Genomic DNA, 27,151 nt, shown 5'->3' with positions numbered 1-27,151 from the left:
GTAAATAGTAATATCGGGAACATTCCTATGTGAGTCCTCTGTGATGTATACCAAAGCGGCCCTGACCTCTTAACAGTATACCACATATTCTCAGGTAAGTGCCAAGGAGGGGTGAAGAAGAGAAAGGAAGAGCATCATTCTCTCACCTCCTTGACTCTCCCCTCCCCAGGTTCGAAGCTACAAAGGGTAACTATATATAACCAGTTGGGGGGAAAGAGAATTAGTCTAATTTCTTTAATTTGACTTTTGACCAAGATATTTTATTTGAATTTCAGATACTACTGAAAAAGGGTATGAGATTTTTCTGTTTATAAGGAGATGTATTGTTTAAAAATGGGTGTGATACTGTTAATCCAAAGAAATCACACTATTAACAGTGCAAAATTGAGACCATGTGGGGGCCATGGGATGGGACATTTAGAATGGTTGCAAGCCTTTGAAGATTCCTCAGTTCCTCAGATGGACAGCTCTGCCTTCGTTACTCAGATTCCAAGCTCTTTTTTTTTTTTAATGATTTTTTATTATATTATGTTAGTCACCATTCAGTACATCCCCGGTTTCCGATATAAAGTTCGATGACTCATTAGTTGCGTATAACACCCAGTGCACCATGCAATACGTGCCCTCCTTACTACCCATCACCAGCTTATCCCATTCCCCCACCCCCCTCCCCTCTGAGGCCCTCAGTTTGTTTCTCATAGTCCATAGTCTCTCATGTTTCATTCTCCCTTCTGATTACCCCCCTTTCTTTATCCCTTTCTTCCCCTACCGATCATCCTATTTCTTATGTTCCATAGATGAGAGAAATCATATGATATTTGTCTTTCTCTGCTTGACTTATTTCACTTAGCATTATCTCCTCCAGTGCCGTCCATGCTCTTTCTGATGATACTTTCTCTCTAGGACAGAGGCTGCAACTGGTCATTGATGGGCTCAATTAGCCTATGGACATATTTTATTTGCCTTGTTTGGTATTTGAAATACTTTCAGGAAGCATTTAATAACCAGGACATTTTACATAAAAATCTGGTTTTCCATCTTCTCTGACAGCATTAGGCTAGTGCTAAATTGACAGGGAATATGCCCTCCAATTTGTCACCATTCCCGATCTGGTATTAGAGTGTCCTTTTTACTCATTTCAGCACCTGCCTGGCCCTGTGGGCATCTGAGTTTACCATCACTGCTCTCAAGACTTTCACTATTTCTTCCTCACGTTGAGCAGTTGAAGGAGACACTTACACAAAGACTAGAGCTCATGAAACTCAGGCAAATGTTGAGGCTGCTCCCATGGAAACTCACCTGTAGACCAAGTGCACCCATCTACAGGGACACAGGAGTTTTGTTTCTCAAGAAACAGATGTTTCAATTAGGATGACCAGCATGAATCTGAAGCTTTTCTGAGTCAAGAAAATCTCACTGCTGATTCAGAGAAACTCAGCATAACTGGACCTCAAATATAGTCCAGGCCTGAGCTGCATTTGTTCCTTGGTTCTGTGCCTAGGGATGAGTATGACGGTAACAGGATGTATATCATGAGTGGGCCAATTTCATTCCTTCCGGTCATATTTTGTGCTTATGAGTTGTCATGTGTTCTGTATCAGCCAGACACAGACCCTGATATTGAAGGTTTTCTGGAATTGTTTTTACAGTTGGTGTCTCTGGAAATTTACAGATATATTCAGCAGAATTCTAAAATGACCGGTTCTGAATGTTTTAAGTAGCAGATAACAAAGTTATTTAGAACTTTCTGTGAATTGCCTATAATTTTGGTGAACTCATGAATTCATGTGTCACACCACGTGATTCCTAGATTACAAAAGGAAAGGTGGTTTTCCCAAGAAAGCTAGAAATATTTGCAATATGACCCGGGCCTGTGGGTCCCCAAAACAGCATTTCCCCAGGGTCGAAGCTTTTCATCCAACCAGCCTGAATGATTTTAGCAACTCCAGTTCTCCAGAACTCCACATCACATCTTTTCCCACAAATTCCAGCTCCAAGCCTGTCAGCCTCATGAAGAGACCTCTACTCCCCAAGCATTACAACCTTGACCCACAGTCGCCAACAACGTACTTAGTAATTATTGCAAAACCACGAACTGTTGACTGCTTCATAGTTGAATATCTTTCCTTGCTGTTAAGTGTTAACCATGTGTCTAAGTACCTGAGCCCAGATGTCCTGGTGCTGGAGTGCTTAGGAACAGAGACAGACCAAAGGCTCTACAACTCTTCGTGGCTATACAGCAGATACCTTTTTTCTCCCAAGAACGGTATGGAACAACGTAAATTTACAACAGCAGCTAGCTGAAATGCCACTCAACAGGAAGATTCCATACAGGCTAAAACTATTCAGTTGCCCTTTGTGCATTCACAGAACAGGGGCTATTTCTTAATTCAAGCTGGGGCTATTTCTTAATTCAAGCTGGGAGAGAAAAAGTTAAGAAAAATCATGACTACTCACAGCTCTGTCCACTTCCCTCCTTACGGTGGTGACAGATTTTTTTGTTGTGTCTGAAAAAGAGAAATCCCGGTGATGGAATAAGATTAACGAGAAAAGTTTTCTGTTTCTAGACTAAAAGATGGGAGAATAAAAAGTTGATCCAAATAAATCACATGTAGAAGTCCAAATGTGCACTGTGGCTTGAGACCTTAGGCTGAAATGACAGAGTAAAACTGTACCCTTAGGTGAAAATTGCAAACAAAGCAGTCCTCTACTTTCTGTTCCTTTCTCAGCCCCTGGTCCCAGGCACTCAAAGGCTGAGGGACTGCTAACTTGGGTATTCAGCCCAGGAAATGTCCAGCTTCAGAATTCTCTCTCCTTTTTCTGCTTTGCTCTTGACTGCCACTTCCTTCCTGTCTGCCCTACACAGAGCAAGAGGCCTAATCAATCAATTTACACTAAGGTGTACATGACAGATACTGTTTCAAAGCAAGTCGGGAGGCAGAGGCACAAGTTCACATAATGGAATGCTGCTCACCACTGTTTCCCCGGTTTCATCTCTTTTTCAACTTCTTTTTTTTTTTTTTTAAGATTTTATTTATTCATTCAACAGAGAGAGAGACAGCCAGCGAGAGAGGGAACACAGGCAGGGGGAGTGGGAGAGGAAGAAGCAGGCTCCCAGCGGAAGAGCCTGACATGGGGCTCGATCCCAGAATGCCAGGATCACGCCCTGAGCCGAAGGCAGACGCCTAACGACTGAGCTACCCAGGTGTCCCTCTTTTTCAACTTCTGACGTCACATGCTCCCCCCCACTCTGATTTTCTTGGAGCTTGATGCCCATGTCCCGAAGTTGCCTGGGTTCCTGAACTCAGTGCATCCCTAATTCTGCTTTTGCTCTGCACACCAGATTTTTAGGAACTCCCTCATGACAATGCTAACCTTGGCCTGGACTTTGAGGGCCTCCATCCAGCACTGCTGTCTCCTCTAAGAGGATTCACATTTGAAAGGAGCCTAAGAGTTAACCCTCAGAAATTGCCCTTGCATGGTAGAGTTTCAGGGCAGTCCTCTCTAAAGCTTGGGGTTAGTGCTGCCATTTTGTGGTTCTTATGCAACCATCTGCCAACATAGTTGGTCTTTGGCTTAAATCCCTGTAAAGTCCTGGCTCAGTATTTTAGGGCATTGCCATTCAAAGTGTGGAGTCCGTGGGCTATTGGTGGTAGGTGACCTACTGCTCACCAGCCCACAATGAGACAATTACAGAGATTTAGCATAAACATTTAGAAGCTTTTATAGTAATTCTTTTACTGTGTTTTTTCCCCCTGATATTTATTGAAATGTCATATATTTATTGAATCCAGCAAATACTGAGCTTATATGTCTTTTTATTTCACTTTTTAGTAATTCCGTTTTTAGTATATATTGCAAAAGCATTGACCCTATCGTATTAGAAATATAAAAATAAATGGTTCCTTACCACAGAGAGGTTGAGAAATACTGTGCTTAAAATCTGCAGGCCTGTCCTAGAGATCTGGTCTCTATAGCTGGTGACTCTTCCTGGATTCTGTTCTTGGCTTTGCCATTGGCTCAGCCAACGATAAAGTCACTCAATTCTTTTGGGTTGAGATTCTCTCCTTCCATTGCCCAAAATAATACTATTCAGATTGAGTCAATTTTTCTTAAGCACTTTTTTAACAAAAGGCCACACATTTTAGTGTCAGACAGATCTGTGTTCAGACCCCAGTTACATGACTTTAGGAATACTTTCTGAACTTCCATTTCTTCATCTGCAATATAGACACTACTCCTTGTCTCAAGCAGTTTTTGTAAAATTAACTGAAAAGGAGTTTGTAAAGGGTCTAGCCCAGTGCTGTCTAACGGAACTTTCAGCAAAGATGGAAATATTGTATATCTGCTCTGTCCAATGCAGTGACCTCTAGCCCCATGTCACTGTTGAGCACTAACAAGGTATAAGCTCTTAAAATGTGACCAAGGAATTACATTTTTATTTAATTTACACTTAAATAACCACGTATGGCTATTATACCATACAGAGCAGGTTAGTGGGTACCTGCATACAGTAGGTTCAGTGTAAAATTTATTGAATGTCTACATATGCCAGGTAATGATTCAGACAGTGGACATATATTAGTGAATAAGAGAAACACAGCCCTTATGCTCATGAAGCAGAACTTGACATTATTTTTACAAAAGAAGTTGCCAGATTCTTCTCCAGAATTTAGTGAGTCACCTGGAGCCCTGAACTGTTGGGGGCTCATCTTAGGTAGAGATGGTTAGGAGAACCTTTTATGGACTGATCCCGGCTGCCCTCCCCACACATCATGGCGTGCAGAGCTGGTCATTGAGACATAGGTGGGTAAATGTGTTTAGGAGCCGAGGAGCCTTCTGGACAGAAAGGGGCTGAGATTGCCACCCTTTTACTTGACTCTCTCAGATAGATTGAGAAGTTCAGGATGGCACTGGCCCTAAGAGGAACTCAAGAGAAGGAAGTTAGGACTGGCATCCCAGGCTTAACATGAAGGCCTTGAGCCAAGGAGGCTGGCCGGGCACAGTTGTGTTTAAAGCAGGAAGCCCCTTAGGCCTCATTAGCTCTTGAGGGTCTTGCTTTGGGAGCAATGGCAGAACATGTGAGGGGACCCAAGTTGTCATCTTGGGTCACTCTGGTCTGTGTGGGGATCTGGACCAGCAAGCCTGGTGGATGGAGACCCTCCCTCCCCAGAGGGAACAGAGATGTGTATGGCAGGAGTAGAAAGAGCAGCAGCTCAAAACCAGGGCCCTCTGGGGAACTGACCTGGCTCTCCAGGAACTTCCCTGCCTGTTTGGAAGCAGCATCCTTGTGGGCTAAGTTAGCCTCCCGACAGTCCGTGGGAGGTAGGGAAGTGGAAGCTGTGAGAGGGAGACATTGGACTTCTGGCTAAGAGAGGCAGGTGGGTGCTCAAGGAATTAATTGGAAAATTAAAAGGGATGCAATTGCATTTGGAGCCCAAGGTATTAAAACAGGTCCTAGATATCTAAGTGTGTGCTGAGTGTATTGAAAGGGGACGTAGGTACCATGGAAGCATCTCACAAGGGGATTTGCTGTAATGGGTGTGATGAGGGGGCAGAATCAGGGGAGGCCTCATGAAGTGGCAGCTTTGCTGAGATTTAAAGGATGACCAACTTAGGTGAACAAGGAGAAGGAAGTACTTTAAGAACAAAAGCTGAGTATGGTGAGATGGCCTTCCTCTCCATTTCTATCATTTCTCTCTTTTTTTTTCCTTTTCCCCTTCTTCCTCTTTTCCTCCCTCCCTTCTTCATTTCTTCCTTCCTCCTCAACCCTCACACCCATTTCTGTTGACAATAATTCCTCAGATTTTATAGTAGAGGGTTTTGTGGTTAGCACCCAAGTTGGGGCATACATAGGGCAATGATATCTTATGGCAGAAGAGAATATAGAAGTTAGACTGTAAATGTAGCATGATGACCACCACATGGGAGGGTTTTAACCCTCCCAATTCTCAAATAGTGACCACCCCAAATTTCTATTGAATTAATCCCACATATCATTTCTTTTCTATAGACAAGGCCATGTCTAGACTCTGGGAGGAGCTCATTGGGTCCTGACAAAGGAACAGTTTAGGAAAGCGCCAGACAGTCTGCAGATATTGTGGCCAGGGTTCAAAGGTTGCACAACAGGAGTGGGTGGGTGACAACAGGACAGGCTGAGGAGGGACTCCTGAGGAGCTGTTAAAAGACTTCAGGGCACCAGCAAAACAGGTGCTTTTCCTGTCCCAAATGGCCTCACACACTTTTCTCCTTTCCTTACCAATGAGGGGATTCAGATTCCTGGGGGTTGGGGGGAAGGCTTAGCCCAGCTAACACCCAGCCTGGGGAAATGAGGGATGAGAACTGAAGGAATCCTCTGAAGTGATCTTGGCATCCTCCCACCAGTGAACTCTGACTACATAGCAGTCTGCATTGCCAAAACAACACTGATCTCATGAGGCTAATGACACTTCTTAGCTCAAAGAACAAAGTAAACTATTTCAGCACAGGAACAAAACATTCCCTTTAAAATACTCAGTATGAGGATTTCAGCTCACTGAAGACTAGAGCCATTTTCTTCTGGGGAAAAATCATCAGGATGAGTCCCCTAAGCCCAAAGTGATGCACAAGCCCTGAGGAGATTTGTGTGAAACTGGGAAGCTGAAGGCCATTGGGGCAAAGCAGAGCCTCAACACTGCAGACCCCCAGTCCATTTGGTTCCCTTGAATAAAACTCACTTACCTTTTCTAAAAGAAAGCTTTTGGAAGAGCTGTTTTCTTAGGCCTATCATCGTAGCTACGAACATCAGAGCAATGATGAAGGAAGGGATGAAAACATGAAGCAGCCAGTTTGAAGAGATGTCAACTTCTTTGCCACCTGGTTGGAAGAAAAGCACCAGAAACCCATTACAGGGTACCTTAGAGGTAAACCAACAAGTTGGCCATCTGAGTAGGTTACAACCAACACGGCCAACACGCAGCGAGCATTTATTCCATGCCAGGTACTGATCTATGTGTGCTGCAGGTACTGGCTGGTTTACTTTTCACAACCACCCTATGTAGCAGGATTTGCAATGAACCTCATTTTACTGGTGAAGAAAATGAGGTGCAAAGAGTCTAGGAAACTTTCCCAAAGCTACACAGTAAGAGACAGAGCTCTGATATAATCTAGGCTGTCTGGTTCCAGATTCCGTGTTTTTCATCATTCTGATACATCTGTCTATCTGTCTGTCTGTCTATCTATCTATCTATCTATCATCTATCTATCATCATCATCATTTTTCTTTCCAGTAGGATAGTCCCTCAACCCAAACATGTCTTCTCTCTCTATTGTCAAGCATTTGCGGTGCTCAGAATCTATGCCATTAGTCATTCAATTTCAAGAATTAACAGGATCCTTTTGGGAAAATACAATATTGTAGATGGTGTTAACCAAAATCCAGTCATTCATACCATAGTATAAATTACTACAACGAGCCCTTTCCTTGGTTCAGCTAATCAGTGTTCTGGCACTGAGGAAAATGTGAGCTTAGTAGAGAGGTGAATGAGAAGAGCAATTTTGGAGACAGGGGAAGGCCTTGTAGAGGAGAGCTCTGGGTATCTATAGGTTAGAATAAGGGCTCCAGACTGACAATGGGGAGGCCTGGAGGGGGCTTCATAATAAGAAGTAGAAGAGTACCCAAAGTAAGCTGTGCTCTTTCCAAGACCCTGAATTTTACCCCATGGTGTAACTTCTACAGAATAAACACAAGAGTCTGGTCCAGGAAAAAACTGGCAAAACTGCTGGGGAGGAAGGGCTCAATCCTGCCAACTGCCTTCCCTCTCCCCCATCTCAATGCAATCTGAGAATCATAGATCATTTTAGCTGAGAAGGAATTAGACATCATTTAATCTGAGCCCCTCATTTTAGAGTTCAGGAAGTAAGGCTCAGACATGCTAAAATAATCTATCTGAGGTTATCACTGCTAAACAAGTAGCAAAGCCAGGATTGCAAGCCTGGATCTGTTTGCTCCAAAGCTCAGGCCCCACAGTTATTTGTCTCTATTGAAAACAGTGTGGTGAACAGTAAGGAAAAAAGGATTCAGAAGCCTGGCTCATCTACACACTGGATAACCCGCACTGACTACAAATGCTTTTACTTTTAGGAAGTGCTTATTAAGCACCACTGCAGTAGCACTGGGAGTCAAGGAGCCCTGGGACCTTCAGTGTCCTCACAACAGGGAAATCCCTACCTCAGCACCTTTGTGCAAACCTGTTGTGTCCTTTGCAAGTTCCTTCACAACCCCTTCCATGTACAGAAGTTCTACTCAACCCTGAAGACTTTCTAACGATGAACATTGGTCTGCTTAGATTGTAAGTATTTGGAGTGCAAAGACTTCACCTAAGTCACCTCTGAATCCCGTATAGAGCCAAGTACCATCTACATGAAAGATGTCAATAAGGATTTTGGGGGCTTAATTAATCATCTGCCTACCTAGTCTACCTGGTCCGATCCTCCCTGTCCTTAGTTATCTTGTGGTAGACTGATGCTTATCCCTTAAATCCATTCTCCCTTTCTTCCCTATTAGGACATTAGCTGGACACATGGCTTCTCAGAAAGACTACATTTTGGAGCCTCCCCTGAGGTTAGGTGTGACCAACCATGAAAACTAAGTTCAAGTCATGAGTCTTCTGAGTCCTGGCCTTAAGGCGTTGGATATGTCTTCACTATTCTTTTCCCTTTCTGAAACATGGATGTGGTAGTTACCCAGTGACTACCTACACAATTCAACAGAGACAACATTCTACAGCATGGGGGAGCAACAAGATAGAAAGAACCCAGAAAGAATAGAATATAGATACTTCCCTGCTCTGAATCACCTTCTATCTCTGAATATTACATAAGAGAGAAATATGCTTCTGTCTTTTGAGGCCTCTCTGTTATGGCAGCTTAGCCTATATCCTAATATATATTCTTATAGATTGTTTTATAATAATTACATGTTACTTAACAATGATATGATGATCCAATGGGAAAACCATGCTTTATCCTTGCCACAGTCCCATGCACTCTTGCTAAAGGCACTATATTTTCCCCCATTTCCATGCTTTCTGAGTGCTGAGGACTTTGCAAGCGTGTTTCATTCAATCCCCACAATCACACTCTAAGGTATCTATCATTATTTACCCTTATTCTACAAACGTGAGACCAGGCGCCAGGATGTCTCAGTTATATGTTCATGTTCTCAAAGCTAGTAGTAGTAGTAGAGAGGATTTAAAGATTAAGTTCATTTGACTTCAGAGCCCATGCTCCTGACTGTCAGAGAGTCCCCTCCAGGTCCCTTGGGAGGGCTTCACTTCCCACACCACAAGAATGTTGTTAGAGTTATTTCCTGTCACCATTTTCATTACATTTCCTCATGAAAATGCAACAACTGGCCAAGCAGAAGAACGCTTGTTTCAAAAAGAAAATGGTCTCATTGACCTTTCATTTCTTGTTAAATGTTAGGATGTTCAATCACATTCTAGAGCCACTGGAGCACCTCCGACCACCACTCTCATTGCTGTATTTGCTTTATTCGTTGACTTCTGGAGAAGTTTGTGATGGGTCACAGAAGTCAGCAAGGAGCAGCTCAACTGATGAGAATGAGTAGAAAGGGGGCAGTCATAGGCAACTTAAAAATCCCTTTGAGAAATAGAAGTGAGGAACTGTGGGAGGATGTGTGACTTTGGTCATTTGTTGCTGGTATTTGGACCACAAATTAGGGCATCATTTGATTGCTGAGACCTGGACGCCCATACAGTCTGGCAGCTGGGATAATGGGACTGGGATTATCAAGACTAATCCTCCAACCCACTAATCTGTCATTTATTGAGCACTTAGTACAGGCAGACTGCTCTGTTTTTGCTTTAGTCTGGGTATAAAGAAGACCCATGTGAACAATTAAAATACATGGAAAATAAAATAGCAATGAAAGATAAAAGACATGTATAGTCACAGGCAAACAAAGTCATGTCTGCATGAGACTGCAATCAGTCTCAGGAGGAGAAATAAGATAAAGACCTCTTGTGTCCTGGAGTTATATAAACTGCTCTGGAGAAAGGGTGGGCTTGAAGTTGGTGAAGAGGGTGATTATATTTTATGTGGGAGAAACCGCCTGAGCAAAGAAATCATGGAGGTGGGAGATGGGTAAGCAAGTTCAGAGAGCACACAGTGAGGAAGGGGAGCTGAATGGAGCCCAGGAACCATGTCAGGGGGTAGTAGCATGGATATAACTCTGGGAAGGATGGGTAAACCCAGGCTGAGAAATCTCTAATGGCACAAAGATATCTTTATCTCTTTGCCAGTTGCATTTATGAGTGATACCCTAGAAGATCCTGAGCTGATGCAGACCCCACAGGTCCCTCCCATGACTGTTGACTATGCATTCAGCTACGTCGGCTTCCATGGAAAGAAGGGCCACTTTACTTCATTTGTAACTTTTCACTGGTTCAAGGTTTCCAGAGGAATGGTCAGTGTGCCCTGCCACTTCTCTACCACAAAGAAAAAAAATACTGATGTAATCAGTGGCGGAAAGGCTACATTCTAGTTATTTCTAAATTCATCTTACTCAGGCCCCTAATTCCCTGACCCTTCTGGAAAACCACATTCCATCCTTAACCAGGCAGGAGATTCCACAAAGCAAAGGACAGTTAAGTAAGCAATTCTAAGAAAAATAAATTCCCCTGTGATCGTTAGCATTTAAATGCCTCCAAAGTTCTAGTATGAATTAGTTATAGCTCAATTTTCATAAGGTGACAAGTCTGGGGATCTTCACTGTGATAAAAAAAGAGAGAATGTTGAAAGACCAACTTGCCTAATTCACTATTTTTACTCAAAGTTGACCCTAAAAATGAGGCATTTCTAATGGCTTCATTTCTACCAAGATTCTTAGCACAACTCTTCTCTTTACCTCCTTATTTTATCACAATCGGTTAGAAAGAAGCTGGGCAAACTTTCGTGTTGGAATTGGGTAGTGAAGTGTGGATGGGGGAAGTAGGGAGTTGGTGATGACAATGCAGCTGGCTGCCCTGAAGACTATGTCAGGGAGGATATTTTCCCTAGAAGAAAATCCTGGAAAATTAATGACAAGATGGACATTGAGTCACTTCAACGTTCTTGGACTTGTCTGTAGACTGGTGCCAGTCCATGATGAGATGTCCTTAAATTTGAGATAGATAAGATATCTCTGATGCACCAGGTCCTATCCTGTCTGTCCCAGCCCTGATTTCAGTGAGGGCTGAATGTGGCTGAATGATGGATGGTTCTGGTCAGGTTCTGATTCACTTGCCCCTGACAATCTCGCTTCAAGCACATGCTGCTTCTGAGCCAGGGCTTCCTCAATGCTGAAGTTTGGTCCTTCTCACCATCATATCCAGTGACCCACTTGTGGAATGTTTGCTTCTTATCCCCACAAATGTAGGCTCTACTGGATTAAAGGTCCAGCTTCCTAGTGGCAAGTGCTTCTATCAAGGGTTATGTCCTACTGCATCTAAACTTACAGCTACTGCCCAGTCAGCTTGAGTTCTACCCACTGTGGACCAGCAGGCAGAGAAAAGAATTTCTGTACTGGCAGAGTGATCATTCTTGATGACCATGAAGAACTTGAATGCTGCTACCTAATGCAGGCAAGGAAGACTATGTCTGGAACTCAGGGATCCATGATTCTCTGATTTGTGTGACTTCCGCGCTCAGTAATAACAATGAAAAGGTAATTGCAACAACTCTGTCTGTTCAGGGCAAGGCAACTAAAGGCTCAGTTCTCTCAGGCCTGAAAGAGTCACCAGTCCCCTCCCCACCTCCAGGGAAGCAAATTCTCCCATCTGAAGTGCTGAGTGAGGGAAATCTAGAATGTATGGTGGATGAGAGAGATCTCAATGATCAGTTATGGCTTGGGCTCAACTGTAGCAGCAGGAACTGTAGCTTGTTCTGTGAACTCTTGCATATGAAATCTTTTGAAGTGATCATGGCTGCCTCCCAGCCTTACAGCTTAGTCACAGTGGACTTAATGTAGGGTCGTAGGTGAACTTCAGCAGTGCAAGGGACAGACTGCTGCAGTCTTGTGTCACTGCCTCTCGGCTTCACCTCTAACTTCAGCCACGGCTCAGTAGAAGTCTAGGTGGACTTCATTCACCTCAAATGGCTATTTTGCTCTCTGCCCTGGGATGACTCTGACACTGCAGATGCTGGGGGGAGCTCACTCATCCCGCACACATGCATAGCTCACGGTGGGAGATGCAGTGCATACTCCTGGACGCTACCGTCAATCTATAGGGGTGAAAGCAGATGACCTCCACCTGACATGCTTTGAGTGAGCATCTGAGGAAGCCATCTGTACACTTCCCAGGTGGTCCTTGAGTATTTGAGCTCCTGTTTTGCCAACAGTAACAACTTTGATAATGTACTCTTATATTTACTTTTCCTTCTTCCCTGTCTGAATCTCCTGAACCTCTCCCTTTTGCTCCCTGAGGTCACCACCTGAATACTTACATGATACACACACTCCTATCATAGGCTCTGTTTTGTCTAACTAAGACACAGGGCAAAAAGTGAAATACAATGACAGCACGGTAAATTTTCTATAAAGTCAAATTAAAGCAGTACTAGGGACTGTCCTTTATTTGGACATTATATCCTTCGCTGGTATGGTAGAATACGGACTCTCCTCAAAGATGTCCATGTTTGAATCCCTGAAACCTGTGAATGTGTTACCCCACAAGGGAAAAGGGATTTTGCAGATGTGATTATATTCAGGACCTTGAAATGGGGAAATTAACCTGGATTATTGGGTTAGGTGGAGGCATCGAATGTAATTACAGGGGTCCTTACAAGGCAGAAAAGGGAGGCAGGAGAATTAAAGAAAGATGTGATGACACAGAAGCAGAGGTCTGAGGGATGTAGTTGCTTGCTCTGCAGGTGGAGGAAGGGACCATGGGCCAAGGAAAGCAGGTGGTCTCTAGAAGCTGGAAAAAATAAGCAAAGGAACTTTCCCTTAGAGCCTCTACCATCCTATCAATACCTTGATTTGAACCCAGCAAAGTCCCTTTTGGATTTCTGATTTTCAGAAGCTAAGCTAATAAATTCACGTTGTCTTAAGCCCACAAATTTTGCAGTAATTAGTTATAGGAGCACTAGGAAACTTATGATGTGCTTGGTGATAAAATGACCTGTCTCTTATGAAAGAATTTTGATACTGGATGTTAATTGCTCTTATTTGGCAAACAAAAAATAGTCAGACTCCCAAAATTGTTTGAAATTGTTCTGGTGTATGAAATTCTAAAGGACGGGACTCAGCATAGTCAGCAAAGGCTCCGAAAGGTTTTACAAAAGGCCAGTTTTCCTTGGAAATCCCATAACCACTTGACTATCAGCAAAGCCAGCAAAGTAATATTCATCCTGCTGACTCCTTGCACTGCGCCTGAGTCACAGTGATTAGATTTGTGCTGGGTATTTTCTGTTTCCTCTTCAGATCCATTCTCTACCCTTCCACGCTGTGCTCTGCGCTTTGAGAGGCTGACCTTTATGGAACACAGCAGTGGACTCCCTTGTTCTCTGACTTCCAGCTGGCTTCGGCCAATGGGGGGCACCAGCTGGAGGTTGGAGGGTGGGAGGAGGAGGAGGTTGGGGGGTTCATTGACCCAGCTTCCATCGTGCAGAGTTGCTGCAGGTGGCAACATCACCTACTGGAGGCAGCCGCTCCTGTCAAGGGGCACGTTCCCTAGAGCTCCCTTTCCCAGGATTCAGTAACCACTCCAATGGTGGTAATTGTTCCTCTGACTGTTGAAGCCCCAGGGTCCTGCAATATCCTTACTAGCTTCCCTAAATCCTGACCACAACTTCATAATCAGATCTTTTATCACTTTATCCTCAAATTACTCATTCTGAGTGTGCCATCTATTTCCTGTCTAAACGGGGACTGATGGAGTTAGGAAAAGGGGGCCACTCTTACCATGAGGGTCAATGACGGCTGAAAAGAGTTCTTCCACGTCGGCATTCCAGAACACACAGCTGACGTTCTTGCCAGGGTATGGCTTTAGGCGCAGAACACTAGTGATCTGGTAGAGGCCTTCAGAGGTCTTGGTATGGCTGGTGTTGGCAGGAACACTGATGTTTGGCCAGGACACTTCTGCCAGGGGATAACCTTCAGCCTGGCAGGTGAGCTCTACCTCATCTACCCCTGGGATCCTAAATAAATGAGTGTTTATTTTCTTGTAGGAAGCTGGATAAGACAAGAAGAAAAAGAAATAAGTCTTTCTTTTCTGATTCCTAGACAGCTTTGTACTCAATGCATGTGAAATGACTACAGTTATCATTATCAATATGAAGTAATAATGGTTTTAATTTTTTACACATTTCTTTTGTCTCAGCAAGCTATTTACACTGAATGATTTAATTCTCACAATATAACAAAAACGGCATTGTTGATATTCCCAATCTTTGCTGGAGGTAACTGAAGTGAGATTGAGTGTTCTGCTTAGAGTCACAGGGCTAATAACTGGTAGAGCCAATGTTTTGCACATTGGAAGTTTGATTCCAAATCTCAACAGTATTTTATCCCACAACACTCTGTGGCTTCCTGTAAATTATGTCACAACTGAGGACTGGAGAAAAGAGAGGATGATAAATAAAATCACTAGAACACCCCCACATTCTTGTTTTATCTGGACCTTCTTCTACAGGAGAAAATTCTCTTCCCACTTCCCCCTTTCCTTTCTTCTTTGTGAGATTAGGAGGAGAAAAAATAAAGACCTAGATTCTGTCTATAAGTAGTCAGGAATTGGCTGTATCTATTACTTGCTTCTCCTGTCCAAAACACAAACACACACATACACCACACACACACACACACACTTTTGTGTAGTATATGCTGAGTGAATTAATCAAACGTTCCTCCCTGTCCTCTAGAAAACTGAGATCTAAAATGAATACAAGTGACATTGAAAGCAATAAGAAGACACGAGGACAAATCGTCCTATTATCTTAGATGATAAGCCAAAATAAAGAAATATTAACAACATATGCAGATATCAGGGAATATGGCAAGTAACCTGTTGATTTTCGGTGAAGGGAAGAAGAAATGAGTACTAGCTTTCATTAGGTAGGAAATATTTAAGAAACAGAATTTTGATACAAACTTTGCATATATGGCACAGAGGTGATAAAACTATTTTTTTCTTAAATTGTTGGGAGGAGTATAAATGGGCACAACTTTGGTGAAAAGCGATTTTACATTAAAATCATGGTAACAGCCATGCAGAAAACATCAAACATGTATGAGGTACCAAGGGTTTTCTAGGTGCTAAGCTTCATGTCCTGTGATTTTATATATTGCGGAGGGAAAAATGTTCAGGCTCCTCTCCACAATTTTTGCCCCTTGAGCACCTCCCTTTGTGTCCCTACGTTATGAGTCACTAACTTGATTACTTATAGCCAAAGACACTCACTGGATCACGGTTCACTGGACCAGGTGACTGCGTCTTGAAGCACGGTTCACAATCCGCGGCCCTCTCTTAAGCTCTTGCCTCTACGTGGTAAAGCACACTCGGCTGGGGCTGCTGGCCTGTCTGCCTCAAAAAACTGACAGCTTCCCTGCTCACAGTTTTCCACCTTCTGCTTGTGACTGGGTGGGTTGGATGAACTTTCTTACCCATGAAGCTGGATAGATGAGTAACTTCAGGGTCTGTTCTGCAAACCTGAACTCTAAGTTAAGATGAGGGTACAAGAAAAAAGAGGCCCTTATTCTAAGTCATGTTCTCCAGAGAAGCCCTGAAGTTGGGAGGCAGGAAAGGAGAAAATCATGTGCTTGTCCGGTTATTAATTTAAAAAAAAATGGAGTGCATTTCCCATTGATTCTTGTGTGTATAGCTCACTTGGTAAAGGACTTGGAGAGGAACGAGGGTGAGTGGCTCTAAAACCTGATTCTATCTCTTTAGCATATATTACCTCACTTAAACTCTTCAAGGACCCTAGGAGGTAGGTAAAATTCGTATTCTTATTTTATAAAAAAGAAAACAGCTGAAATCTGGGGTGAGGAGGGGGACTTGAACTCATGCCCTTCATGACTACATTATTCTGAATTCTGTCTTGGAATCATCAAAAGAGGATGCTTGTCCATGTAACTGCAAAAAGTCTAGGGATGGAGCAACAGACACAGGAAGGGCGGGGACTTAGGGTCACACGGAACTGGTAGAAGATGAGGGGAATCAGGTTTGAGGCAGCCTAGTGAGGACTTGGACTGGTTAGACTCACCAGTCTCCTTGAAGCCAATTTTGATCTACCTCTAGCAATTCAACAATATCTGAAGCACGCATTTTGAGGACTCACCTATCTCTCATTTTTATGTTATTTATCTACACTAATTTTCCCTTGGTTTGATGTCCTCTTATGATCATTTATCCTATTATAGTGTAGATTATTTCTGTAAGCTCTGGGGTCTTTGGGCGAAGGCATGGAAGAGAATAAATGGATGCACAGAAGCAATGTGTTGCATATGAAGGTCTGGCCCATTCCTGCAGGGTAGCTCAGAACAAGAAGCTGATCTTGGGGGCCAAGTTGAGAAGTGATTTCAGAGGTAGGAGGGCCAAGAATCAGGAGGGAGGCTGAGGCTGTAACCTGGGATATATAAATGCAGGAGAAGATGAGAGAGAAGTTCAACTCAAAGAACGAGCACGGCTTGGGGAAGAGATGGGAGCTCATAGCCTGCATGTATACAATATTAAAGATGCCTCCACAGCCTTGTGCAATTTGGGAAGTGGGTGAAAAGGCAACATTATTAGCCACAGACAATGGGGAAGCTGGACCAGGGGGGATATTCTTAGGAAAATATGAGTAAATTTTAGAATTTCAGAGCTAAAAGTGATCTTATAATTCAAACTAGTCCAACCTCCTACTCTGCAGTTGTTGGGTGTAAGTTTTACACATGTCAATTAGGCCAAGATGGCTATGTTCACACAATTCTTCTATTTCTTTTTTGTTTGCTTTATCTGTTATAATAGAGATGAGTTGAAATCTCCAAATATGATTGTGGATCTACTTCTCCTTTTAGGTCTGTCAATTTTTGTTTTATATGTTTTAAAGTTACGTTGTTAGATGTATAAACATTTAGGATTGTTACGTCTCTCTGTCATGACTTCTTTATCATGATGAAATGTCCCTTTTTATGTTTAATAATACTTCTTTTCTGGGGGTGCCTGGGTGGCTCAGTCGTTAAATGTCTGCCTTCGGCTCAGGGCGTGATCCCAGGGTCCTGGGATTGAGCCCCACATCACGCTCCTCTGCTGGGAGCCTGCTTCTTCCTCTCCTGCTCCCCCCTGCTTGTGTTCCCTCTCTCGCTGGCTGTCTCTCTCTCTGTGTCAAATAAATAAATAAAATCTTTAAGAAAAAATAATACTTCTTTTCTGATATTGGTAAGCTGCTAGATAACTAACTTTTGGCTAAATACATCTATAAATGGAAGCTTCTACTGCCAGGAGCAGCCATTACCATGATTAGACAATACGAAAGTTAAACTTTCACTGGAAAGATCATCCTTCTGCCAAGTCAAACTTTGCCTCTTGGCAGCTTCAGTCCACTGGTAATTGTCTGATTTAGTAAGACAACATATGAGCAGCATAGTAGTTAAGAACATGGTTTGACGAGGCTTGAGCCAAGGCCTGGTTACGTGACCTTTAAAGCCCTCAGGTGCTCATTTATAAACAGGTATGATAATACTTATCCTTAACAGAAGTGTTATGAAGATTGAATGAATTAGGTGCCTAGAGCATAGTAAAAACTCAATGTTACCAATTATTATTAACTGTTGCTGATGATCCTTTGCTACGATCCTTTGGGTATTTGACGATAATTGGCAAGACTCCATATAGTTTTTCCCTTCTGGGTAAAACACGCCTACTTCCTTCAACCATTTCTCACAGGACAGTTTTTAGACCCAGCTCCACGTACCAGTCTTGTTTGCCAATGTAACGTGACCTATATTCCAGATTTTACCTAAGCAGCATGAAGTACAGTGTGACTAATTACTTCCTATGTGTTGAGCACATTTTAGGCCCACGCAGAGTTTTAATGCAGCCTAAGGTCATACGATAAATTTTATTAAACAAGTGATCTAAGTGCAGCTAGGTTGGCTATAAGAGCCCTGTTGGCACCTGGAGACTGTCTCCTGGTTGACCCAAGACCATTCATCACCCTTTGTTAGCCCTGAGTCAACACCAACTAGTTGTTCAGTCTGTTACAGTTCTAGTCAACTACACTACTATTCATCTCACATTTTACCAGTTTACGTACAAGATGCATGCTGTGTGGACCCTGGGTCTGTCTGCCCTCAGATCCATCCCTTAAGTGTTCTTCTCTCCTCTGTACTGTGTGAAGGCTGACTCCTGCAGGCTGTGTCTCCCAGGCTCCCGACAGCCCACAGGAGGCACGGTGGGAAGGCTGGAGGGCAAACAGGAGGGAGAAGTTAGGGTGTTTCCCCCTATGCTCTATGCTGCAAGGGCATCTGCAGCAGCACCCACAGCTCTTCCTTGCTCCTGCTGCCACTGGATGGGGCCCGTTGTGGTTCTAGTATCTGTCCTGTGACTCCTGCCCCTGAGCTCCATTAACCCTGCCTTCTTCCACTCCCTCCAGTCCAGTGTGGGCAGCAGCTTCTCGTTATTGCTAACTGCTGATTTGCCTCCCTGTTCCCCCCATTAGTTACTCAGTCTGTTCTATTAAAAGAATTTCTATTTTCAGATTTAAATTTCTGCTGGTTCGAATGGTTCCTGTCTCCCTGGTCCTTTCTAACTATAGAATCCCTACACGACTGGCAACTCCAGCATCTCTGAAACAGAGATAAGCTGCAGGAAGTATCTGCTTTATCATTGTAATGACAGTAATGAAGGTGAAAAGATGTAGTTTTACACGCTGTGGTCTTACAGAATGTAGGCATGTTTCTAGGAATCGCTGAAGGAAATCTTTTAGGCTTGCTCCCAACTCATCTGTTAGATGACCTGGGGAGGAACCTCAGGTTACACAGTTTGTATGCCCCAGGAGCTTTTTCCCATTGCAAAATTCAGAACCTTACGTCTTAACTCCAGTTTTCCTTATTACCCTTCTGTTTCCCCAATGGAGGAAAGGGAGAGTTCAGCCTATCAGTAAGTGCTTTAAGCCAATGCTTTCTCTAGGTCCAGAGGCCAACTGTCGTTACCTTGCAAGGCTGCACTGCTTCTCTTGGGCTGTTTCCTCCCCAGGTCCTTTGTCTTCCCCTCCTCAGGGAAAAGGCCATTGTGAGAGAAAATGGAAGCCTTGTGACCTCCTTCCTCCACTTGCTCAAGTTGAACTCCCATCTAGCCTGAGCCTTTTCGTGGGTTTCTGTGAGTCTCAGTCCATTCCGGAGGTTGGCACTCTCCCACCCCCTCATGTCCTGCCAGGACCTTGGGGCGGGTTTGGCCCTTCTGTTCTCAGGATTTGTTGTGTGTCTGTCTGGGATCCTTGGCTCAGGCCAGTTCTCAGCCTGTGGGCTCAAGCCCTGGGCTCTCTGTCCTCTTGGGGCCATGGCGCTCTTCTCTTTAGCCATGCTCCCCACCCTCCCTCAGACAGGTTACTCGTCATCAGGTAGTAGCAAGCGGCCTGTCAGGATCCGGTGTCTTCTAGACCCTCTAGCCCTTCTACCTAGTACTGTTCTTCCTGTGCTTTTGAAAAATTAGTTCTCTTTTCACTATATTTAATATCAACTATTGCCCAGATATCAAAGAAGGTGCTATAAACCTGTTTTCAAGTTTATGCTATAGATCAGGCATTTTAAGGAAAAAGCACATCCTCCCTCCAGTCCTGTTTCATTGAAGCAAACCCTAACGGAGGCGCCAGGTCTCCCCTGATCAGGGTAGAATACTCTTAGGTGATGGTCTTCAACTTTTCCTGTTTTTGTTTCCATTCCTCCTAAAAGCCTGTGACACAGTATGCACCCTCTCACAAGTTTATTAGGTAGGTTCTTAAAATTTGTCCTAAATGTATATTGGAAAAATAGAGAATGTTTAGCATTTTATAAACATTTATATTTTAAGTAAAACAATGATTTCTCTCTTACACACTTACCTAATGCTGTCTAGATATCAAAGGAGGTATCTTTTATACACACCACCATCTATGGAAAAATACACATAAAAATTCTCCTGTAGGGGCACCTGGGTGGCTCAGTCAGTTAAGCATCTGCCTTCAGCTCAGGTCATGATCTCAGGGCCCTGGGATCGAGCCCTGAATCAGGCTCTCTGCTCAGCAGGGCGTCTGCTTCTCCCTCTCACTCTCCCTCTGTGTTCTCTCTCTCTCTCAAATAAATAAATAAAATCTTTAAAAAAATTCTCCTGGAATGGTCAGAGCTTTACACTGTCTCTTTTTTACACTGTTTCATTCCATGATGCTCAGTTCCCACTCCACTTTTTCTATAGGATTCTATCTTAACATGTTAGAAAGCTCTTGTATTAGGGATCCTTATGTTTCTTTGCAACAACAAAATACATATAGCTATTGAGATTAATTTTTTTACTTGTGATCACAAGGCTTTAAGTGTTCAGTTTCCTTCTGCATTGAAATCTAATTTCTATTATCAGCACATCTAAAATCAAAATGGAAAATATTATGAATATTGATAATGATTAAAAGATAAGATTTTCTGGAAATGTATCCCTTAAAAGGATGGATGAGGGTCTCTTTTTTGATTTGTTCTTGTATCCAAGATGCATATGGCTCTGGCTGGAATGAGACAGGACCAGCCTCAGCTCTATGTCAATTTTTCCATTTCTATGGCAAGAAAGGTTAAGGAAACTGACTCATATGAACAAGTAAGTGGGTGTGGAAGCAGTTTTGTTATTGAGATGTCATTTCATGCTTAAAAGCCTTCTGATTTATATGGCAAAAAAACAAAAAAAAAACCCTACTTCATTTTTTACCATCAGCTCTTAACTATATTAGGGCCTCCTCCAGCTTTGTTGAAAACAGAATTTGGCATCACCTGTTTTGCAGAAGGATTTGTTAGTCATTGCATTTTGATAAGGTATCAATATTTCCAATCGCTCTTTTGTCTAGCACGATGGAGTTTTTCTACACCCTGAGGCAATGCACCACATTGGTGAGAGGTACCCTTTTTATGAAGTGGAAGAAGGCGATGATAAAAGAGGAAGTGTTTTAGGGGAACCCCAAGAGCCTTGCCTGGAAGGCTGATTCTCAGGCACACTCAGTTTGGGGAAAGAATACGTGGGGAAGATGAAGAGTTAGAAACTCATTTCCTACAACCGCCTGTGCCTCTGCAAACCCTCAGAAAGTCTTGTGATCCCCACAGACCATAGTATGAAGAGCAGCAAGGATTTAAAGAATAAATAATTACGATTTAAGGAATACACCTCTTCTGCACCTGAGCCATCTCTGCTCTAGGTGATGAAGCTGCCCCCTGGCTTCCCAGGAATGAGGGGCAGCCCTCAGCCGGGAAGAAAGAATGCAAGGACTGGCCCCGAATTGCCCAGAGACCCTACATGCATTACAGCATTCAAACAAAGGTTAACAAACTCGGAGGCAGTGAGTTAGGGGTGCGGATACTGAATACATTAGGGGATCGTGAGAATGTAGAGCCAGCTTTCCTCCCATTAATTGAAATCAGAGTAACTTCAAAGTTCTGGAGTTCATCCCAGTTGTGGATGGAGGAAATGCAAATAAGATTGAAGGCAGTTACATCTAGGCTAATGACTCTCCTCGTGACTCATTGAGAATTGAGGGGACCGGCAGTCTTTGAACCAGCTCTCTGGACACTTACCACATGCCAAGAACTATGCTCAGTTCTTTATGTTCATTATCTCTTTTAATTTGTACAATAATACTCCGTGCTAGGTGCTACTGTGGTTATCCTTTTACAAATAAGAAAAATGTGAGCTTGTAAAGGTGAGATAACCCGCCCAAGGTCCCAGCTGAAAACATTTACCCTCATGTCTAATCCTCCTAGTTTATTCTTCCTTGTACCAGATCACGAAGTCACAGCATTGCTGCCAAGGTCAATGGTCTTTAGGGACCAAAGTCTACGGACTTTCCAGAAGACAGAACAGATCCTCTGAGGCTTACTGGGTGAGACTGGGAGGAGGCAGAGAAAACCCAGAACAGTCAGTGTGGGCTGAAACACACAAGCTGGTGAACTGAGTCAAGTCTGTTCTTTTATACTTGTTAGAGGGCTTTTGCAAAATGGCCTCTTCCAAAACAAACATGAACTGGAAGATTCTCTTCAGGCTTCGGTTCTTGGCTTGTGTTGCTGTGCGGAGAGCTCTTAACCTAGAGGAATGGGGACAGCTATGGACTTGACTGGGATCCCCCTTCACTTCCCTGGACTTCAGTGGCTTCACTTGCAGTATGTGAAGCTTGGACTACAGCAGTGTCTTTCAAACTTTTTGGACTATGTCCCAGAGTAAGAAAAAATACTTTACATCACAATCCAACACACACACACACACACACACACACAGCCTCTGAAACAAGTTTCACAAAATGACGCTCAGCCCTACTATGTCATGCCTTCTGATCTATTCGTTTTACTTGGAGAGAGACACCCACCTTGTTGCTACTCACTAAATTGATAGTTTAATCCATGGATGGTCAGCAAACCATGGTTTAAAAAACTGGACTAGAGGAATAAGCTTCTCTTAAAGAGGAGCTCAGTGATGAAGTCAGTGTTGTTCCTTGGGGGATCCGTGAGGGAGGCAAATCTTATCTCTGGGACCCTCCCGGCTTTTAGGGACCCATTTCCTGCCTTCCCTCCAGACCCATGTTATTCCTGCAATTCCTGCCCCTATGTACCCTCACCTCAGCTGCTTTATACTCAGATGTTAAGAAATATTTCTGGGCAGGTGCTTCTGTTTTCTCTAAGATAGCCCTGTCTCCTTGGAACCAGCCTCCCAGTTTTTGCTTCTGCAAATCCACAGATTCCAGTCCTTAAAACGACTCACCTTTGACTTTCAGAGTCAGGTACTTGTAGTCCCAGGCGACCCCGTAGATGATCAGGCAGCAGTACTGGCCTGCATCCGTCACTTGGACTCGAGGGATGTGGAATAAGGCCTTCCCCAGGGGCAGCTGCTCCTCCAGCAAGCTGGCTCTTTCGCTGTGCAAGAATGTATTGTTTTCCATCTTGTGCAAACTGGCCTTTAAGTCTCTGAGTTCCACATGACCTCCCGTGTCAAAGTGACACTCCAGGGTCACATTGCTGCCAGAGTCTACTGTGTACAGTTCCTTAGGGACCGTCACTGTGAATAAAGCTGAACAAAAAACAAGACATTCTCCCATTGTCTGCCTTCACATCTCAGTTCTGTGCAGAGTGGGAGCTGAGGAGGCCCATCCCACCCCCGTGTTCCAGGAGACCCCTGTCATGAACTGGGCCGTCCTTCAGGCTCCTTTCTCTCCTGTGCCCTGTCCTGTCTGGGCAAGAGTGGAACTCTTGATCTGCTGTTTTGAGGTACTTCTCTCCTCTCAACACGCCCCACCTGCACAGCTGATTGCTGTCCTCTCATCTATTATTCAGGCTCATTTTCTCCATATGGATCAAATTATAACATCCCTGCCAAATACAACCTCCTCTCATGACTGGGAATAATAAGAACTATCATTTGTTGAGTTCTTACTATGTGTTAGTCCTCCACCAACACACAATCTCATTTGGTCTTCCAGAAAGCCAGCAAGGTAGAGCCAGCCTCTTTTTAGAAAATGAAACCGAGGCACAAAAGAGTAGCCAGGATCAGACCCAGGTACTGCTAAGCTCCAAGCACCCTTAACTACCGCATCACACAAGCCCACTGGACAAGCTGCTTCTTTTCTGTCAATAAGGAGAAAGGAAGAAAGAACTGTGCTAGGCTCTTTATAACCACATCACTTAATCCTGAAAATACAACCATGAAATATGTATTATTATTACTGTTTTACAGTTGAGGAAAGTGGCTCAAAGAGGTTCACGCCAGGACATACAGTTAGTAAAGTTAACATTCAGAGCCATTTAGATGTTTGGCTTAAAATTCTATAGTTTCCACTGCAACAGTATTTCCCAAAATATGAGGCACATGTGAAGCATGAAAAACAATTTTATTTAGGGCAGAATTAAGGCCTAAAGGGAACTGAATTATTCAAGAGGAATTTATTTCCTCTTCAATTCTGTGTCAACTCTTCAAGTAACATAAAATTTGCAACTAGACTCTCACACCTCCAACAATGGCTATTTCTCGTTTTAATGAAACGGAAAGCTCCCAGGCAGATACTGTAGATATCTGGGTAGAATTTAATAACACTACTTTCATCACATTTATTTTTTGCTTATATCCTCTATTTACCGGTAACAGTGATACTGGTTTTCCATTTACCACAAGGGTATACCATTTTGCCTAAAGAATAAAAGCTGAGTTGGTTTTATAGAACTCTATAAGAACAACGGCATGAAGAGTGGTGAAGCAAAGTCAAACTAACGAAGGTGGTGTATGCATGAATACACCGTGGGAAACTGTACAAGATTTTGCCGCCGCCATCATTAATGAATGGAGGTGTGGCAAAATCCTAAGGTAATTTCTAAATCATGACAAAAGATTAGAACAGATTATATTCAGGAGAGCTTGCTTCACTCATTCATTTAATTATTAACAAATATTTGCGGATGGCTTCTAGGCATATGCTATTCAAGGAGTTTTTACCATCAGAAAGAGTGGTAGGTAAGAGCATGGGGTTTAGTGAGGAATCATCTGGATTGAGATTATGAGCCCTTTGATCTTGAATGTGTCATTTAGCTCTGTGAGTCTCTGCTTCTTTATCTATAAAGGTGCAAGGTTAATATCTGCCTCTAAGTATTGTGGTGAAAATTAGACAAAATGGCACGTGTGAAGTGTCTTGTTTTGGCAGGTAATAGGTGGTCAGCAAACTTTGGCTCCTTTCTTTTGTACTCTGTTATGATTCTTGGGACGGTGGTAATCCGTATATGCAACACAGGGCCATTCTTTATTAACCATGATATTTTATTAACCAGGACAGCCCATTCCCTGACCACCCTGGGCAAGAGATTTTTTTTTTTTAAGATTTTATTTATTTATTTGAGAGAGAGCACAAGTGGGGGGAGGGGCAGAGGGAGAGGGAGAAGGGGACTCCCCGCTGAGCAGGGAGCCCAACAGAGGGCTCTATCCCAGCTGGGATCATAACCTGAGCCCTGGGATCATGACTGACTGAGCCACCCAGGCACCCCCTGGGCAATAGATTTTAAAGTATAAGTAAATTTTGCATTTCCTATTGCTTAAATGATTCACATTGCAATTCTCTTCTGACCTGAGTTTCTCCTCCTATAATCCAGCAAGACTTTGAAGGCAGTGACCAGGCTGAGTTTGTATTGGTATCTTCAGTGCCTAGCACATACTATGTTCCAGTTAAGCATTTGGCAAATGGCAGCAAGAGCGAGAAGTAAGAAAGGATGAGCCTAACCATACTCACTTCTGTTTTCGTCTCATCAAACTGTAACTTGCCCATGTTGCACAAACTGGCTGGCATTCTTAATCATCACACAGCACACTTGACAGTTATGCTCAAACTTGAGATTTATCAAGAACAACTGGGCAAGTTTACATTTTGCCTGCAACCCCTGCTTTAACCATCACGGTAACATTAATGTGCTTTTCTAACAGATCAATGGTACAGGAGCAAGTTCACATCTGCCCAGCATGCTCTTGTGCAGGCTGGGGCGGGAGCAGGTCTAGAACATGAGTGTTTCTCGGTAAAACACTGCTGATCACACCTGAATTTGCTTGGACAGGTTGAGAAGACTGCGGGATGTCATATGTGAAAAGAGATTGTGCTTCCGAAATTCCTGCATGATTCCATTTCATGAAATCCACTCGTAGTAACTCTCATTCTGGGTCTCCCTAATAGGACCCTCTGAAGGGTAGATCCCTTTCTGATGGGGATCATCTCCAAATTTTGAGTTATTAAGTCCCCTTTTAACCAAGACAGAGCTGCCTGCTACCAAATCCACTCTGGCCTGAAGAGGGGTCACTGTCAGGAATTCACTTTTATTCTCCTTTTTATTTTTTATTACACCTGATATAACAGGAAGCAGGGAAGAGAAATGGGCTTGCACGGAAGTTCAGTTGCTGAGTCTGAGATATAAGTGTCAGAGGACTTTGGGTGTTGCCTCTATTGAATTTATTTAGCAAATTTATTTACCGCACTTAGGCTCTCTTCTCATGAGAGAGAGAATGTCTGTAACTTCCTCTGGAACTCCCCATAGCAGACAGCAGAACTCCCCTCTTTAAACTCTGGGCCTTTGCTTCTCTGTTTGCTTCTCTCCTCTGCTTTGTGCAGAGTGTGTGTACAGGGGTTGCAGGCATAAAGTGTGTTACCTCTTAGGCAGGTGGTATTTTTCAGCGAATTGTTCATAAGAGGAAAGAGCGATTAGCAAGCCTGAATCAAATATCTGAGTAGCTCAGAATAACTAGAGGATTAATTGTTATTTAGTGTAATTTTGCCTCAATTAAAGCTTCTAAGACATGCAAAGCTGTGAGCTTGATTACCCTATAAAAATGAGGAGTTCAGAAATGCAATATACTTTTAAGATCCTAAATTACTCTTACTTATTGTAAATTACAGAGGCAATAAAAACACTCTTGCAAAAAACTGCATGAAGATATTTTTCTCAAGCCTGGACGCACATCAGAGTCACTAAGCAGAATGCCTCAACTTTAGCCATCTTGGAATCACTTGGGAGGCTTTTTAAAAAAATACCAGGCCCCACCTTGGATTCTTTAAAAATAAATTCTAATTCTTTTGTGAGGACAGCGTCAATCTTTTTTTAATTTCCTTGGAAGCTTCTAATGTGCAGAGAGTATTGAGAACCATTGGTTAGATAAAAAAAAAACACCTGCACAGGTGGAGCGCCTGGGTGGCTCAGTCGTTAAGCGTCTGCCTTTGGCCCAGGGTGTGATCTCAGGGTCCTGAAATCGAGCCCCTCATCGGGCTCTCTGCTCTGCTGGGAGCCTGCTTCTTCTTCTCCCACTCCCCCTGCTTGTGTTCCCTGTCTTCCTGGCTGTGTCTCTCTCTGTCAAATAAATAAATAAAAAAGCTTAAAAAACAAAACAAATAAAAACACCTGCACAGGCAAACATCTTTTATTACCCCGCCCTGCAAAGTGTCC

The 27,151-nt window shown here is 43.3% G+C and overlaps 1 protein-coding gene across 3 annotated transcripts in view; it reads right to left on the bottom strand.

Moving 5' to 3' along the window:
• The window catches only part of PDCD1LG2 (programmed cell death 1 ligand 2), an 81,286-nt gene that overhangs the window by 9,493 nt on the left and 44,642 nt on the right, over positions 1 to 27,151 (bottom strand). For all 3 annotated transcript variants that reach the window (XM_040620311.1, XM_040620310.1, XM_008690904.2), the window contains exons 3-6: positions 22,950 to 23,255; positions 13,946 to 14,215; positions 6,721 to 6,855; positions 2,458 to 2,507 (exon numbers count right to left, since the gene is read on the bottom strand). In XM_040620311.1, the coding sequence (XP_040476245.1) occupies positions 2,458 to 2,507; positions 6,721 to 6,855; positions 13,946 to 14,215; positions 22,950 to 23,255 (761 nt within the window). The remainder of the gene's footprint in view (positions 1 to 2,457; positions 2,508 to 6,720; positions 6,856 to 13,945; positions 14,216 to 22,949; positions 23,256 to 27,151) is intronic.

The sequence above is a fragment of the Ursus maritimus genome, unplaced genomic scaffold (assembly GCF_017311325.1).
Source record: "Ursus maritimus isolate PB19 unplaced genomic scaffold, ASM1731132v1 scaffold_34, whole genome shotgun sequence".
NCBI lineage: Eukaryota > Metazoa > Chordata > Mammalia > Carnivora > Ursidae > Ursus > Ursus maritimus.
Note: the sequence above shows the minus strand (reverse complement) of the source record. Positions and strands in the feature narration are given on the sequence as shown.